Genomic DNA, 17289 nt, shown 5'->3' on the forward strand with positions numbered 1-17289 from the left:
TACTCGAGTTTAACGTTGATCGAGTTCGAGTCGAGTTTTGAATCGAACTGTTAGTAAGCCGTTCGACTCGTATGTAGCCCTAATTGAGATAATAATTCAATTATAAACTACATAAATAATGACAATAGTTAAACAATCTAAGTAAATGCGATCAAAGGGTTAATCATTATTGCTACTGATATTTCTGTGCTAAAGCTGTGTGGCTGTATGCCTTCTGAAATGTAAGATTACGTGATTTCTCTTTTAATTTTTCTTTTCCCCTTCGGAAGTAGTCAGAATGTACATAGTATGATTAGTAGCAGTGCGTATTTACTTGTTTCTTATCATCCAAACAATTGAAGGAAATACATTTGCTTTTCTCTGGTGCCGGGGTAACTAATGATTTTAAGTGCAACTGGCTCGAGCTATTCAGTCTGACGAATTAGCAATTGGCTCAAGCCATTCGTTTATGCACTCGATTAGGAAGAACTCATCAATTGCCCTTGTACGTAAAGACAAGAAGGGAGGTCAATGCAACTAATTAATGGAGTATGTATATGTGTTCTACGTATAGTTCTGACGGAGAAAATTAGTAGTAGTGTATATAGCATACTCTACAGAAGCTTGTATAAGATAGGGTTTTCACAATTGTAATTATATATGACGAAACACCGTGATGGTTAGTATAATACCAACGTTCCACTTGCAAATTTTAAACGGTATAATATATAATATGCCGAAAGGACATTGTTAAGAGCCAATGTTGTAAATTAGCATCCCATATTTTCGCGATCATTGTTTAGGAGCCACAAAAAAAAAAAAAACCAAAGAAACCCTTCGCACCTCCTAAAGAACGCATCCATGAAATCGATGGTAGTATTAATTTGCGATATTAACTCTGTAATTTGGAAGAACTAGTCGAAACACCTGTGCTACGCACAGTATATCATGTTTTTGGAAGAAATTATAATCGACGAAGGAATTTAAAAAGAGTAAGAAATGTACGTAATTGTTTGTATAATTTATGGCACACGAAAGTATAGTTAAAAAATGTGATTTTGTAGCAATAGTTCAATATATGATAAAAACATCCCCATTATTTATAAACTACCGCATTGATGGAAGTTAAATCTTGAAAAAAAAAAGTAGAAATCTATATCATAAATTGAGCGACATAAGGGTTCAATTATATGTAACTAAATATTTAATTTAATAAGTAAATGAAATACTTACAAATATTTTACATTCGATTTGATAATCTTCTATGAAGGTGGAAACATTCTTCACACCAATTAACTCTGAGTACGAATGCCAGATTGGGAGTTTGAATTTTGTGGAATTCGTACTATAAATGAGAATGCATGATTTTTGCATAAATTAATGTATTGGTCGAACAATATACCGCCATTTCCCTAACAATTAAGAGCATGCGAAATTTAGAATTATCATTTGTTTTAGAAAGTTTGTAAATAATATTGTATAAAAATATATACTTATAAATAATTTATACCTTCCCTTTTAATCTCTACGATAAGAAACCTCAAAATGAAATATGAATCATACATGCCTGTCTTGGAGAGTGAGGTATGGGTTACCATTGGAATCTCTAAGTTGTATATTAATATTGTATCTATTAAGAAAAAATTGTGATATACAATAAAAAAATGTAATTAAAATTAAAGATATATGAAAATAATTACCTGACAATAGAGTTGATTACGTCATTACAATAGATACACACCATTTTTGAAAAATGAAATTGACATGGTTGTCCATAATTTTTGCATAACTTATGGAACATATTGTCTATGTTAATGCTTTGAATATAAACATTCGAAAATATTTAACCCAAAATCATTAAAAAAATGTATAGATTGCAATTATTAATTCAAAATAATATGTAGATAATTGATCATTAATTAATTAATTGAGAGAATTTTTATCATAGGTGTAACTGCAAATGTTTTCTCATTTGCAATCTGGCGAGTTTAAAATTTAGGCATTGGTAAAAATATTTGTAGGGGGCATGTTCTATGGTGAAAATTAAGTTGAGAGTTAAGATCAATATTAGAAGAAAGTTGAAAGAGAGCGATACCAGAAAGAAGTTGAAAGAGATGGTAAATTGTGATTTTTGGTAAAATTACGTTGTTATCTTTCATTATTAGGTTGGAGGAGGTTTAATAGAAGTGGAATTGCTAATTGGAGAAATATTAACTGAAATGGGAAGGTATGTGAAGAGTGGAGTGTTAGTTGGAGTGAAATTCTTATGTGATAAAAATATAGTAATATGTTTCAAGTGTGGACATTATGCATTTTATGAAATAAATTAAATATAAAATGGTAGGAAGATTGTGTTTGGATTGCATTTTCTGTCATTTTTCATGGAAAAATTACTGTAACGATTTGATATATGTGAGGGAAAAAAGTGATAGGGAAATGTGATCACGAAAAACGACAATATTTTTCGACGGAAACAAACAATCAAAACATGGCCGAAATTGAGCATTTGGGATCCTCGGTGACATGTTTCTTTATGCCAATCCAATGCCACCTATAATATTGCGTCAAGTGTCCTGTTATTATTTACACTTTAATTTTCTAATAATTCAACTTGGTTTGGTTTAATACAAGTGTAAATAATAACAGGACACTTAGCACAATATTATAGGTGGCATTGGATTGGCATAGAATAAATGTTACTGAGGATCCCAAGTGGAAATTGAGGGGTTCGAAGTTATGTGGAGACTTGTTGTTAAAAACACCTCCTCGAATGTATATAGATATAGGGCCTGTTTGGAACCTGAGTTTTTTGGGAGTTTGTCTAAAACTTCTACAACTTTACTGTAGTGCACTGTAGAAATTTTTGAAAAAATTTTGTAGAAATTTTTGTAAGTAGAAAAATTTTGTAGAAGTTTTTGTAAGGTGAAATTTTTTTTCCATTTCTTTTTTTCTTTCCTTTTCTCTTTCTCTTTCTTTTTCTTTTTCTTTCTTTCCTTGTTCTTTCTTCTTCTTCTTCTTTTCCCCAGCTACCCCCTTCCCCCTGCCTTCTCCCTCAACCCCGCAACCACTGCAAAAGCTCCCCCTCCTTTTCCCTCTGCCCCCCACCCCTCTGCCCCGCAACCCCTCTTCCCCACTCCTGTGCTGTGGTGGAGGGAGCTAAGAGGAACGACGGCGAGGTGGGAGTTGCGAAGAGGAGAGAGAACACGCGAGGGCTTTGGGTCGCGGCCAAGGAGGAACGGCGGCGCACGGTGGAACCAGGGGGCGTGGCGTGAGCGATAGGCGGCGATTGGGCTGGAGTCGCGCGAGGTGGTAGTGGCTTCGTCGGTGTTGCGAGGGAGAGAGAAGGGCTGTGGTGTCGTGCTGCCGTGGGCAGCGGTGTCCGGCCGCGGAGATCGAGAATCGCCCGAGAGGAGAGAGACGTGCGCCGAGGTGGCGGCGTGCACTGGTGATGAGGGGAGGAGATGGCGGTGGACAAAGGGGGAAGATGGCGGGGAAAGGCAGAGGGAAAGAGGAGAGGGGGGAGGGAGAAAGAAAAAAAAAAGAAAAAAGAGATTTTGGAAACCAACATATCGATCAAAAAGGGAGGGAAGGGAGAGAAAAAAAAAAAGAGAGGAAGGCCGGCAAAAGTTGGCCGGAATAATTACCGGCTCCGGAAGCGGTGGTGGCCGCTTGGGCAGGGGAGGAAAAAGAAGAAGAAAAGTTGAAGGGAAAATTTTTTGTGTATTACTTTAAAGTGTGTAGGTAAAAATTTTTTGAGATTCCTGTAACAAAAGTTATTAAAAAACTAGTAGCTAAAAAATTAGTCCAAAGACTTCACTTCCAAACAAGCCCATAGGTCTTAGTTAACTTTGGATGCTAACTGTGGTGCAACTCCAAATATAACCTAATTGCGGCGCACCATTTTTTTTCCCCACTCCCTTCCATGAGCAATTTTAGGGCGAGGAGAAGAGATCGTGCAAGTGGACTGCCGCGTGTTCATACCATGTGTTTCCCCCGCACTAACTGCCGACTTGGATGAAGACGCATGAATTGGGACATTAAATTTGTATTTTCGAATATTTATATAAAATGCATTATAATTACAGCATTAAAGTTTCATATAACCAAAAATATATGTCATGCGATGACTAAATATGGTTGACTGACGAATTACAAGCGCAACCATATTTTTGGGCTTTCCTAAACAAGCAAATCCACAGTTTATAACCATAAGTTGTACCACTATCAATTTTACGCAGCAACATACCGAGAAAGGTTGAAATTGAGCTAATTAAGACGAGAGAATAGTAAAACTAATCGGGTCAGGATGCAATATATTAGTCAAATGAGTTAATTTTATGTCCGTTTCTCCAACATCAGATGATGGTTAAGGGTTTAAACTCACGCTTAGATAGGTCCAATCTTCATAGACCAAATGACACCCACTGTATCATACTATTTTATCAACTTTTGGCCAGGGTTTGTGAAGAGCGGGTCTATCCAAAATTTGGCATTTCCTTTACAGATTTGGTTCGTCTTCGTCAGCAAAAAATAAAGAATTAAACACAAATGATTAATAACCCAGTATGAATCAATCCAACATTTTGTTAATTGGAATTTGATTGTATCATAACTCTATAGTTCGGATGTAGTTTTATTGCTGGATGAAATGCATTACTGAAATTGATCCCAACCAACCATCATGCTGTATAAATTGGATAGTTCGATCTGTAGTCATTAGCCCTCCTAAAAAGATATACTAAAGACAAGGGCAAGCGAAATTAAGACGCAGCGAGCAATTGCAAAAGCCGGCAGTTTCCATGTTCAGTCAAAGATTACCCACGTGGATTTTTCCTTCTTTTTCCCCCCAAAACTCCAAAGCCAGGTGCATGCAGACTGCTAGACCAGACTAGTGCGAGCAGAAAACGCTCCTCAAAAAAATAAAACTTGAAATACAAAAGGCGCCAAATCTGCCCAAAACTCCCGCGCCTTTCCGACCGCAACCGCGCCATTTCCTTATTTCTTCGCCGCTCCCCTCTTCTTTTCCCCCCCTCCCCCCCCCACCCCCTCAACCCCAAAAACTCCCACCCATTCATCTTTCTCCAGTGTAATTAACACATACGCATAAAATTCTCTGTCCGCAATTTGTCTGATGTTTAGGTGACCATCCGCCAAAAAAAAAAAAAAAAACCACGAGAATGCGCGGCCCTCTGCCCCATCCCGTCACTCCCGCTCCCGGCGGAGGAGCCGCCACCCCCGTCTCCGAAACATTCCAAGAAGTTCAGCGTGGCGGGAAAAAGCGGGGCAGCTATAACTGCGGCCGCTGTGGCCTCCCTAAGAAAGGGCATTCTTGTCATATACCCAAAAACGCCACCACCACTACTCCCACCGCCACGCCCTCAACTGACTCAGCCGCCTCCTCCGTCGCTATCCCTTCTCCTCTCTCCACTGCCCGTCCTCCCCCTCCCCCTCCTCATCGCCAGCATTTCTCCAACCTCCGGCGAGCTCTCTCCTTCGACGATGATATTGATGCGAGGGACTCGCAAGACGAGGGAGAGGATGAGGAAGAGCACCAGGAGGAGGAGGAGGAGCTTCTGGAGCTGGAGCCCGAACCGGATCTTGCCGGGTCCGGGAAGCTGCCGATGAGCTGTCTGTGGGAGGTGTTGAGGAGGCTTCCGCCTCCTGCACTGTTGTCGGCTGCCAGGGTTTGCAAAGGATGGAGGGACACGAGTAAGCGGCTTTGGCGTGCGGCGGAGGAGCTGAGGCTTAGGGTTCCAGCTAAGGCCCAAATTGGATTCGTGGGATCGGTGTTGCACAAGTGTCCTGGACTTGTTAGACTCTCACTTAGAATGGAAAGGTTAGGACTTTCGGATATAAGTAAACAAGAACCAGATCTATGGATTCATCAAGCACATCACTTGTACAGGAGAATTACAAAATAATTTTTAACTGTTTGATAAAAGATTTCCCAAGATGATCTCAAGACAAATGACTGCTATAAGATACTTGACATGAATTAAATGTGGCTAAGCAATGTGCAAACTGGTTTTCGACCTGTAATTGCTGGATCTAATGTTACATATATAATTTCAACCAGATTTTTCAGATAAAATGCGTGAATATTAATTTAAGTTTGGCTGTTGTTCAGTGGGTCCTTGTTTTTGTTTATGCTGTTACAGTGATGTGGATGCCACAATGCTTGCCTGCATTGCATTCTCGTGCCCTAATTTGGAAACCATGGAGATCTTTACAACCGATACATCAATTAATCGGATTACGGGGTAATGTAGCTTACCGCTTTTGGTACATGCTAATTCCTTGTTTTTATCAGTACTAAGGAAATTTTCTACCTTTTAAGCAGTTGTTTGATCACAGGAATGTTAGCTCTGGGCTAGTGGCTGTGCATTAATTTTCTGATCCTTGATTTAATGAGGCCTCTTGCTCAAATGCATAGTTTTATTCTACTATATCTGATTTCTTGGAATTTTATTCATCTTTCTGATCCCTTGTTTTGGTGCTGTATCGCAAATGGCAACCGATTTATTCCCTGTGCACTGAATATTGGCCTTCCCTGTATTTTATCATTTAGAGTATTGTTGTTTCATGTCAAAACCTCAGATCCAATTGATGACCTATATATGACTTTTACTGTTGCACTTACCCCAACAGAGGGGGTTTGATTGGGAGACAAATGAACTCAAATGATATGATCCTTGTTCAGGGATGAGCTGGGTCGCTTTGTTGCCGATAAAAGATGTCTTACCAGTATCAAGATGGAAGGTTGCTCTAATCTTGGTGGTCTTGTTCTATGTTCAACCAGTCTGTCAACCATTTGGCTTTCAGATCTCCAATGTCTCGCTAAGATTGTAATAACTTTCTGGCTTTATCTCCACATTTAGGTTGATAATTACATAAATGTTACCTTAGTATTTGATGTGTATTAATATGTCTGTTCCACATTGGAATGTTGTACTTTGTTCAGGTATTCAGTTGTCCTAATCTGACAGAGATTTCCTTGAATTTCTCTCGCCAAGAGAATGACAGCACTGATCTAACTACCATGGTCAGTAGTTTAGGAAGAACCTGCCCGAGGCTAGAAAACATTCACATTGCCTCACTTCGACTCTCCCATACTGTTGTGCTTGCTCTCATTGATGCGAACTTGAGGTTTCTGGCCTGCTTTCCTCATGGATAACTTTTTTGTTTTCCTCATCATTCAGGCCCTTTTTTTTTTGGTTAAATTTGGCTCAGTAACACTTGCATCTTCATCTTGTGGAATATAAATTCAAGTACAAACTAACGAAGTTTAAAGAACTGTCTGAATCTTCAGGGGATTGCGGATGCTTTCACTTGTGCTTGGGTCAGAAATAACTGATGCATCAGTTGCAGCAATTGCTTCAAGCTACTCAAATCTGGAATTGCTTGATCTGAGTGGGTTAGTAATAATGTACTCTGGCTTGCTATTTCTCAATTGACTCAATGATGCACATATGTTATAGACCTCTATTTGCTTTTGGGGTTTGATGCAAATTGTTGATATAAATTTAGATACTTGGTGTTAAGATTGATTTGTGTTTCCTTGTGTTAACTTTCTGATTTCAGGTCTGGCATCAGTGATAGTGGCATCGGAATGATATGCAATGTCTTCCCAGAAACATTGTCTCGACTTCTTCTTGCTCTTTGTCCAAATATTACATCAAGTAGCTTCAGTTTCCATATGATCCCAAATTTGTGTTGTATATCCTATAATTATGTTTTCCTAAATCTTTTATCCATGCTATCTGGAACTTAAAGGTGGGATCCAGTTTGCTGCAGCTCAGTTGCCACTTCTGGAACTAATGGACTGTGGAATGAGCATATGTGATCCAAATTCTAAAGGTTCATCCAGTTTAGAGAGAAATGAAGGCAATTTACAGAAAACATTAAACAACACTATGCATATTATTTATCAGAAGCTAATTATCAAGCACAGCCGGTTGAAAAAACTTAGCTTATGGGGTTGTTCTGGTTTGGATGTGAGATTTTCTAATCTAATGAGTTTGTTGTGTTTTCTTGATATAGTTTCACGGTTAGGTACTGAACATATGGAAGTCTAATGCAGGCATTGCATTTGAATTGCCCAGAACTTAATGATTTGAACCTTAATTGTTGTAAAAATTTGCATCCAGGTGTGTATTCTGATCTTTCTGTTTGATCAACAATTGTGATTCATCTTTAACTGTAATTTTAGAAATCATAGTTTCTTTAATGCAGAGAGGTTGCTACTTCAGTGCCCGAATTTGGAAAGTGTGCATGCAACTGGCTGCCAAGATATGCTGGTTGATACCATACAGAGTCAAGTAAGAAAGTACTTGGCAGTCTTTCTTAAATAATTCAAGCCTGTTCTGAATTAGTTACAAATGCAGTCTGCTAACATTTTATGTCCGCTTAACATACTGTTCTGGATAGTTAGACTGTCAGACGATTCACCGAAATGCATAGGTTCCTGTTTGCCTCTCGTTTTCATTATTCTTACCAATTCTAAAGAGTTATGTTGGCTTTTTTTCTGCTGTAGATGTGCAGTGATTATACAGCTGTAGATAGTCTTGTACCCTGCAAGCGCTTACCTGATGGCTCGAAAAGGGTTCAAGCACCACATTTTAGCCCGAAGGTAATGTCACTGCCTTCCCTGCGTGGCTTTGCTATTATGATCCTTAAAAAGTCTATGAACACGGTAAAAAAAAGAATTTCATTTCCAAGTGCTGCAATGCTGTTTACTGCGTGTAAAATGCTAAATTTGGGGAATAAAATGGCTTTGCGTGCAGTCTTCTGTTCCTTTTAGGTTTCATTATATGACAATTGAGATTCCAAGCTTCTACTTTCTCTAAATCACCTAGAACACCATTCAAGCTTTGTCATTCACATGCCTGTGTTCTTTTTCAGCCATCCGGGGATGAGAAAATTTGGAAGAGGGCCTCAAAACGTCACTGTACTGTGTTTCTGAACTCATGAGTACTTCAACTGGGAATTGTTTAAACTCAAGACTGGAATCATTCTTGTTTTGTTGTCAAATTAAGATGGCATGTTGGCCAAGCGTCCAAACGATCTGTAACTGGGCTCGTACAGGCGCTAGAGGCCAAAGCCTTGCTGTAATTTTTTCTCATTAAAACAGTTGAATTGTTGGATCTCAAAAATGTTAGGGAAAGGTACAGACACGGTTATGGACACTATTGCAGGTTATTCCTGCCCATTTTCGAATAAATCTACTAATAAGTTTATGCATGTTATATTCAGAAACACAACATCAGCCTTCAAGTTTTCTGATCCACATATATCGACTAAAGTTTGACGTCAATGAGCCAAGCACTTTTATGCAGCTTGAATGTAGTAGAAGTGACTTTTATAAAAAATGCCGATGTACCTTTTTCTAAAAGATTTACAATAATATTGGAGGAAAGGCCTCCATCCATCTGAGGATGCCTCCAAACAGTGCGTTGCTGTTCCTCGAAGCTTTAAGCAAGACGTCGTCGTGCTGGACGTCAAATTGGCATTCAAAGAAAACTACACTCTCTGAAACCATCTCTTAATGCTCCGCTGTGGGACGGTTGGGCCTGGAGCAATAAACTAGTAATAGCAGCCTCATAGGCACCCGACAAAAATTTGAATTAGTTAGTTTTTTACGTGTCTCTACGGGTTTAGTGACACTATGGATTCAAGGCCCCAGCTGCTAACTTTGAAGCGGGCGGGCCGACAGTATTCCACTTTGAAATCGGGCCTAGAAAAGTTTCTGCAACCCCAAATTGGGGCCGATAATTTTACTTTGGAGTGGGGCAAACACATGCATCCCGGACTCTAATTCTGCAAGAATCAGTTGCCCATGTACAGATGTGTCTATTAACATAGAACCATTTGGTAGTTTGATGAAGACAGAGGAAAAAGACAGAGCGATTTCATGGTTCTGGGTACTTCGTGTCAAATATCAACAGCGCTTTTAGATGAAAGTCCGGAATTGGCCCAGTAGCCATTTTTAAGGCGGCATGTTGGGCGAATGCGGGTTCTTCTATATGGTGTATTATAAGTTCTGAATTGGAGTTGGGAAGAGAGAGGGACAGCTAGAACAATACATGAGTGACTATTTTGCATGAGACGCAGAATCGTGACGAAATTTGGTAGATATGGAGCGTTGTCCGACAGATTTATAAAGAATCAATCGGACTAGATTGGGGTGGCGACTGCAATCTCTATGCAATTGAGTTGGAACTTGGAAGTGGAGTTGGGGGGAAAATGGAGATAGCTGCTTCTGCTTCTTGGTATATGTTTGGTACAAGGACCGGTACCCAACAATTCTGTCCACCTTCGCCCTCAGGTCCTTCTCCGCAACGGCCTCTTTGTTATTATATGCAATTATCATATGTATGTCTACCCATTAAATTTTAAGCTACAATATGTCTACAGAATCTTGGAGTTAATTCTATTCGATTTTAGTAAATACTACTACTACTGCTACTTTTCGTGCAATGTGCTTCTGGTAATGCTTTCTTGATAAATTTTTTCCGGACACGACTCTTGTTCTTGGTGATGACTAGGCTTGCTCCTGATTGTGCAGAGGGACTGCTGTTGAAGAAGACAAACTTTAATTATTTCGATCGAGGTTATGTATCAGGTTTGCCTGCACTTAGCAGAAACTATTCTCTGCTCTTTCATCAAACTGGACTCCAAATTCACAAGAAAGCTCATTTTCAGGCCAGACTATTCTTAGTTGCTTGCTAGCGTGCCTGAGTTACCTGATATTATTGCTACCTTAAAGTTGATCCATAAAATGTCATTTCCTTTTTCAGGTTTTCTGTGGCAAACAGAGGGAGACTCCTGTCATAGAGGCTGCGTATGGTTAAATATTGCATTATAATTGTGTGGAACTGTAATGTTTTTAGTGTCTGGTACTTTTAAGATACTGTCATCAGCCTGGTCCTTCCATTTTTGCCAGGAATCTTGTAACTCCTTTTGAAACTTGAAAGTTCCACCTTACTTTCATGTGTGAAATTTAATTCCCATCTTATAAGCTGCTTGATATCATAAATGATAAACTAAAACCTGCAAAATTTAATATTAGAAACTTAATTCCATGTGACAAGAATAGTTGAATTCCAGTTGCAGAAGGTGACACTGATTCTTGTCGAGTTTCTCCGTATTTGAACTGCCATCATGTAATCATGGCTTTAGGATTATCAGTTAATGTGTGTAATAAATGAATAGATACTAAAAGAGTCATTGTAGGTCTGGGAATTTAGTGGCTCTCCCTACATCTTACTGGAAAATCTATTGCCATTTTTCTTCGGAAGTTGCTAGTTTAGTATAACAGATGTGTGTGTGTGACTGGTATGCAAACAGCTTGCTGCTATTGAATATTGTGGGTGGTAAATTGTACTACAGTGACTGCACTCATATCTCTGTATGCATATAAGCATTCCCTAACCCTACACTTTTGTGATCTCATTCAGGTGCATGGAGGACATATATGATGCTTTAGCTGAACGTCTTGTTCCCACTGCTGCAGCAGCTTCAACTTCCAACTACAAGTGAGTTCCATCTTTTTTAATAAGGCCAGTGGTGTTCTGCAGCCTTTGATATTTTAACATTCCTAATCGACATATACATGATCAGAGAAAAACTCTGAAAATCAAACTGCATTATCTGGGAGGGCTTTCCTGTGAGAAGCATTGCCTTTGCAAGGAAGCTTTTTCCATTATTTGAGCCTATCATGTTGGGGCTAGTGTATTAGTTAACAAGGTGAATGCTACGGATGAATTTTCCCGGTGTACACATGGTTGAATATGTATGGATTTTGGTAGTAATCAAACTTCAGTTTTGGCAATTTCTGTTTACTAGACACCTCATCTGTCTATGCCATAACATCTATTCCTAGCATCAAAAGAGAGTGTAGCCTTTTCCTTTCCCTAATCCTAATATTGTTACTTTTTCTCTGTTATGGAGCATCTCCCCCTCACAGAAATCTGTAGAAACCTTATAGGGCATAAAAGAAAGATTTACATGCTTTCTACTAGAATATTGTTATGATTGGGTGCAATTAATATTCTTCTCATGAATACTAAAGAGAGTGACTTGACTGAACAGATATGAAAAAATTCCAGACCAAGGTCCTTGGAATGGTTTCTGGCTTCATTTTTTGAAGAACCTGAGCTCTTCCGCACTTTACAAACTTTTAATGTGTTTAAACTCCATTTCTTTACCTTATCATGTCCCTCTCTGTCCCCTGTATGGCATGCAATTTATACTGCAAATACCAAAAGCTGCTCACCTAATTACAACTGAATCTAGGCCTTTGTTCGTTTTTATTGCTGATGGTAACTTCTTTTGCTTTGTTATCCATCTGATTACTCAACTTACAATCTTCTCTCTGTAGAGATTAATCAGCTCAACTCTGCAGGCACATAGTTGGTCTGGCTGGTCCCCCAGGTGCTGGGAAAACTACTCTTGCTTCTGAGGTGGCTCGACGTATCAACGCGTTATGGCCTCAGAAATGCATTTCCTTTGATTCTCAAGTTGATCCTTCAGAAGCAGCTATCGTTCTTCCCATGGACGGTTTCCACCTTTATCAGCACCAGCTTGATGCAATGGAGGTCAAACTTGAATAATACCCTTTAGTTTTTATGAATAATATCATTTCCTTCACATTGTTATGCAGATTGGCTTTCAGATTTTAAAAATATCTGTTCACATGTATAATTTTAAAATCTGAGTCTAGAACCTGTTCGAAATAAAATGAGCCATTGGATTTTAATTATTATTTCACTTCACAATAGTTGGATTTACATCTATACTAGTGTAGGTAAACATTACCCTAGTTTTTCTTTAAAAGGCACTTATATTGGTGAGAGATGTTCAAGACTAGGTCGGAAGAAAGATGCTCTGGAGGATGACACTTTTCCAATAAAATATGTATTCTGCATTGCATACAATTAGATGTTACCTAAACAAGATATTATTGAAAATGGCTGCCACAAATTCTGGTTTTCATGGCATAATAGTTCTGTTTTTCATGGCATTTCTGCTGCACAGGGTAGTAGCCATTCATCTATCAAAAAATTCTTGAATTTGATAAATTCTGATTATCTGATTGCTGATTTTTCTTGTTAGGATCCAGAGAAAGCCCATGCAAGAAGGGGAGGTGAGGTTTGTGCTCTCATAATGTGCTGAAGTGTTGATAACATAATGTCAAACACAAGTTTTGATAAGCAGTAGCCTTTTAGATTTCAAAGGACACGGTTCTCCATCTCTCAACTCTAGTTCAATATCATGCTCTTATTTCATTATTATTTTTGTGTTTAACTTCCCAGTATCAGATGGATCCATCTTTGTTTCATGGTGAATGATGTCATCTCTTAAAGTAATACGGGAAAATATCATCATATGAACTTGATTTTAGCCAGAAGCACACTCGAGTACATGCAAAAGTGATGTCATGCCAAAACTGTGTTCGTGGACGTGCTAAATTCTGAATAAGGAGTCATACTTAATGAAATATAGTTGAGTTAAATTAAGGATATTCAACCATCTTCTTGACATGAAAAGATTTCGTTCACAATGATTGCATTTGAAACAAGATTGGAAGTGGTGATCAGTTCGTCGATGGAAGCAGCATTTGGTTGCGTTGTCTTGTTTTTGCCTTAAAATAATAGTGAAATGAACATTAGTACTTTTCCCATTCCCCCTCCACAACCTTCCCCCCTCCCCCCCCCCCCCCCCCCCCCCCCCAAAAAAAGAAAGAAATTAGTTTTTTTATTGCTATAACCTTTTATCTATTGATTTGTTTATCAGCTCCATGGACTTTTGACCCTGCACTGCTTCTAAGGTGCCTCGAGACTATGAGAGATCAGGTAACTAGAAATTGATTTTGCAGCATGTATGCTTGTATGACATAACTCTTCATTACTGGTTGTTTTGTTCTATGTGCAAATTTCAATTATACACACACACACACACATCTCTTAGTCAATTTTTCTTTTTCCTCAGGGATCAGTTTATGCTCCATCTTTTGACCACGGAGTTGGCGATCCTGTTGAAGATGACATCTTTGTTGATGTTAGGTGGTTTGCATTCCTTTTGCATGTCCATCAGAAATTGCATCTTATATTTTGCAAATATTTATATGATCATGTGACTTGCAAGTCAGCACAAAGCAGCGGTGTTTGGTTGGTCAAGGGTGAAATACTTTTCAACATGCTTCACAGGCATTCTACTGTGCATCACATATGATGTACTTTCCAGTTCCGTTATTTGATGTTATATGTATTGATTCTCCTGTGAACATGTGACATATTTGTAGAACATTTAGGTCAAGTCACTTGTATAAATGTACTGAGTCTCCTATGACACGGTGCTCCAAATGTTTCTTTGCAGGCACAAAGTGGTGATAGTTGAAGGTAATTATTTGCTGCTGGAAGAAAGTGTATGGAAGGATATTTCAACCATATTTGATGAGAAGTGGTAGGGGCTGCATTCTTCTGTTACATATATAGGGGTAAAGAAAATGATGATGTCTGTGTTATTCCTTAATCTATAGTAGTTTCTTGGAGAGCTAACGACGTGCCTCTAGATCTCAACCTTAATCTTTGTTTAGTAATCGCCGATATTAGGTTGGGGGAGATACGAGGAACTACAGGTGGTTAGAGCTCTTATATATTCTCATAATGTTGTGATCATGTGTCATGTGTGGTGAAATGTGATCGGAAAAATGAGATTCAATAATGTTTTCCGTCCCATACTAACTTTGTTGGATCCTAGGAAGTAACTTTTGCTGTCCTACGTGTTCCAAAGGTTTGTTGATGTAGACATGGAGATAGCAATGGAACGGGTTCTACAGAGACACATATCAACAGGTGCTCTCAGAACCTTGTATCTTGACTGTGCCGCCGTATTCTGCATAACCTATGTTGGCTATGCTTTTTGCTTAAATGGATTACTTTGACATGATGACATATTGATTAAGTTTAAACCTTCTCCTGTGGCTGTGTATAGGAAAGCCACCTCATGTTGCTAAATGGCGGGTAAGTGTTCCAAGTGTGTTCGAGTTTTGTTGGATGCTCATATTGCTGTAACTGTTGGAGTAGAGTATTCTTTACTACGAAATTGTTGTGCAGATAGATTACAACGATCGACCCAATGCCGAACTCATTATGAAATCAAAGAATAATGCAGATCTGATCGTGAAGTCCGTTGACCTCTCAAGGTGATCTCGTGCCTCCGTGTACAGGGACAAATGAAGTTTCAAAATCTGTCTATTTTTGATGAGGCGGCAAACTTCAGAAGAATAGCAGTACTTGTTTAGCGCACATCGAAAGGTCGCATACTTTCTGATTTCTGAAGATCGCTTCTGAAGAAGCAGGAGCAAAGTTCTGATTTTGATGTTTTCACTTTATTTTGGGGGAGATGATGTTGTTGTTGTTGGCCATGCACAAATTATTACGAGCATATTGCTGTCGATAAGTACATTGTGTCGAATTAAATAAATATGCAATTCCTCGAGCAACTATAAAAGGCTGTTTGTGTTTTCTTTTCAGAAAGACAATTATTATTATTATTATTATGTTGATAGATTAGTGGGACCCAAATCAAAGGATAGCAGCATGCAATCATGTGATAGACTAGAGTGCATTTAGAGATGTAATCCACTCGAATCAAGCTTGAGTACGGCAATACTCGAGCTCAACTCGACATGCAAGAAGGATATTTGAGCTCGATGCTTTCTCACAGAATTCGAACTCGACTCGCATGAGCTTAAGTTGATGCGAGTCTTATCAAGTTCAAGCTAGAAAATTTTATTTTCTTGATCATTTTTTATCAAAAAAATATTATTGTCCTTTAAAAATTTTCATACTACTTGAAATATTACATAAATTTAACAACTTTTTTAGATATAAAGGTAATTTTATAATAATAATATATTAAAAAATTAAAATTAAAAAGCTTTCGAACATTGCTTTTGAATACTCGAACTCGACTTGTTTGGTTTATCGAGGCATTCGAACTTGATCAACCCGAGTCCGAATTAAGTTTTTCACCAAGCTACTTGCGAACTACTCACAAACAGTTTGGTTTAATTACACCCCTAATTACGATGCGTTGCATTGCATTGAGGAAGGCATGCTGTCATGCTGTACAAGTCGGCTCGCATATGAGACTGTAGAATTTGAAGGAAGAATGAATATATGGGGCGACCTTAAGCAATTAAACTGCAATGAGATGAGATGGGCGACCTTAAGCAAATAATTAAAGGTAGACACTAGACAGAGAGAAGAACTGATCAGAAGGCATTTTAAGTTAATAAAAAAAAAAAGGAGGGATGCCGGTATTTTGTCATGTTTCAGCCAAAACTACTGAAGTGGGCAAAATCCATGTGTGGCGAAGGTCCACAACCTTGACGATGAAAGCTAAAAAATGTCACACGTGTGATGTCTAATTTGTCTGCACAGCAAGGCACGAACCTACACATCCATCCAATTAAGTGCACAACACACTTTTGGCTTATGCATGCTGGGACCAAACAGTGGAAATAGATCTCGTGGCCTGTTTTGCCATCCCAAGCGACTCATTATTTACCTTCCCGGGATCCTAATCCAGTTATTGTATATTATGCGAAGTTAACACGTCTGCATCACTTTTTTGGAAGTTGGAAGGACATACATTCGTACAGGTCCGCCTTACGGATGAGGTGTTTATGCATAAGTGGCTGCACAGATGAAAGAACAGATGGAAGAACTTGTAACTGCAACTGCCCATGATATGTAACCTAGCTTGGACAAGATTTTCCAACCTTCCGTGTACAGCAATGCAATTGAAGTTGTGGACCCTTTTGCCAATTGCCGTGGTCCTTTCTCCGCATGCAAGTCTTGCAAAGGTTACAGCCTGCACAAATGACGATGAATCGAGTTGGGCAGCCAAGAACAAATTGATCACCTCATCCTCTCCAACTACACTGCCACTAGATCTAGCTATACTTTGTTTTGTTTTCCAAATCCATCAGCTTTTGCTTGTTTGATGATTTATTCAATTCAATACGGACGTGGAAAACCATCCCGTATTGTTCTGTTCGCCATGAAGTATAATGTAGGGCTCAAATCAATCAAGTGATTAACAAGTTCGTGATTTCTCCTGTTTTTAGATTTCGGATGCTGCAGCTGGTTAAGTTATCAAGTTGAGCAAGTGATATATTCATAGTTTCGTTCGGCATTTGAGATTGAGACAACTTTGATTACTGTTGGGTGATGAATAATGATCAGAGAAGCGAGGTTTTCGCAGCTGGTATCTTTTAGCATTATGCCAGTCAGTCATTTC

The 17289-nt window shown here is 38.8% G+C and overlaps 2 protein-coding genes across 11 annotated transcripts; both read left to right on the plus strand.

Moving 5' to 3' along the window:
- The first annotated feature begins 5022 nt into the window (after window positions 1-5022).
- Window positions 5023-12423, plus strand: LOC140037798 (F-box/LRR-repeat protein 17-like). 5 transcript variants are annotated; one of them, XM_072082933.1, is made up of 14 exons: window positions 5023-5815; window positions 6138-6239; window positions 6680-6824; window positions 6941-7125; window positions 7289-7393; window positions 7561-7658; window positions 7753-7973; window positions 8060-8126; window positions 8212-8297; window positions 8513-8608; window positions 8881-10350; window positions 10544-10819; window positions 11436-11513; window positions 12359-12423. In XM_072082933.1, exons 1-11 carry the CDS (start codon window positions 5157-5159, stop codon window positions 8947-8949), a joined length of 1833 nt encoding a protein of 610 aa, XP_071939034.1. In that variant the 5' UTR covers window positions 5023-5156; the 3' UTR covers window positions 8950-10350; window positions 10544-10819; window positions 11436-11513; window positions 12359-12423. The 5 variants fall into 5 exon arrangements, with proteins under 5 accessions (XP_071939034.1, XP_071939037.1, XP_071939041.1 ...); XM_072082936.1 differs by having other exon boundaries at window positions 10544-10680; window positions 10776-11513; XM_072082940.1 differs by having other exon boundaries at window positions 10544-10600; window positions 10776-11513.
- On the plus strand, window positions 10169-15492 carry LOC140004283 (ATP-dependent kinase-like protein notR'). Of its 6 annotated transcripts, none has more exons than XM_072082944.1 (12): window positions 10169-10303; window positions 10544-10680; window positions 10776-10819; window positions 11436-11513; window positions 12383-12575; window positions 13093-13123; window positions 13774-13832; window positions 13969-14042; window positions 14356-14442; window positions 14773-14834; window positions 14974-15002; window positions 15096-15492. In XM_072082944.1, exons 1-12 carry the CDS (start codon window positions 10222-10224, stop codon window positions 15186-15188), a joined length of 969 nt encoding a protein of 322 aa, XP_071939045.1. In that variant the 5' UTR covers window positions 10169-10221; the 3' UTR covers window positions 15189-15492. The 6 variants fall into 6 exon arrangements, with proteins under 6 accessions (XP_071939045.1, XP_071939046.1, XP_071939050.1 ...); XM_072082945.1 differs by having other exon boundaries at window positions 15100-15492; XM_072082949.1 differs by having other exon boundaries at window positions 10223-10303; window positions 10544-10600.
- Window positions 15493-17289: the final 1797 nt, after the last annotated feature.

The sequence above is a fragment of the Coffea arabica genome, chromosome 1c (assembly GCF_036785885.1).
Source record: "Coffea arabica cultivar ET-39 chromosome 1c, Coffea Arabica ET-39 HiFi, whole genome shotgun sequence".
Classification (NCBI taxonomy): Eukaryota; Viridiplantae; Streptophyta; class Magnoliopsida; order Gentianales; family Rubiaceae; genus Coffea; species Coffea arabica.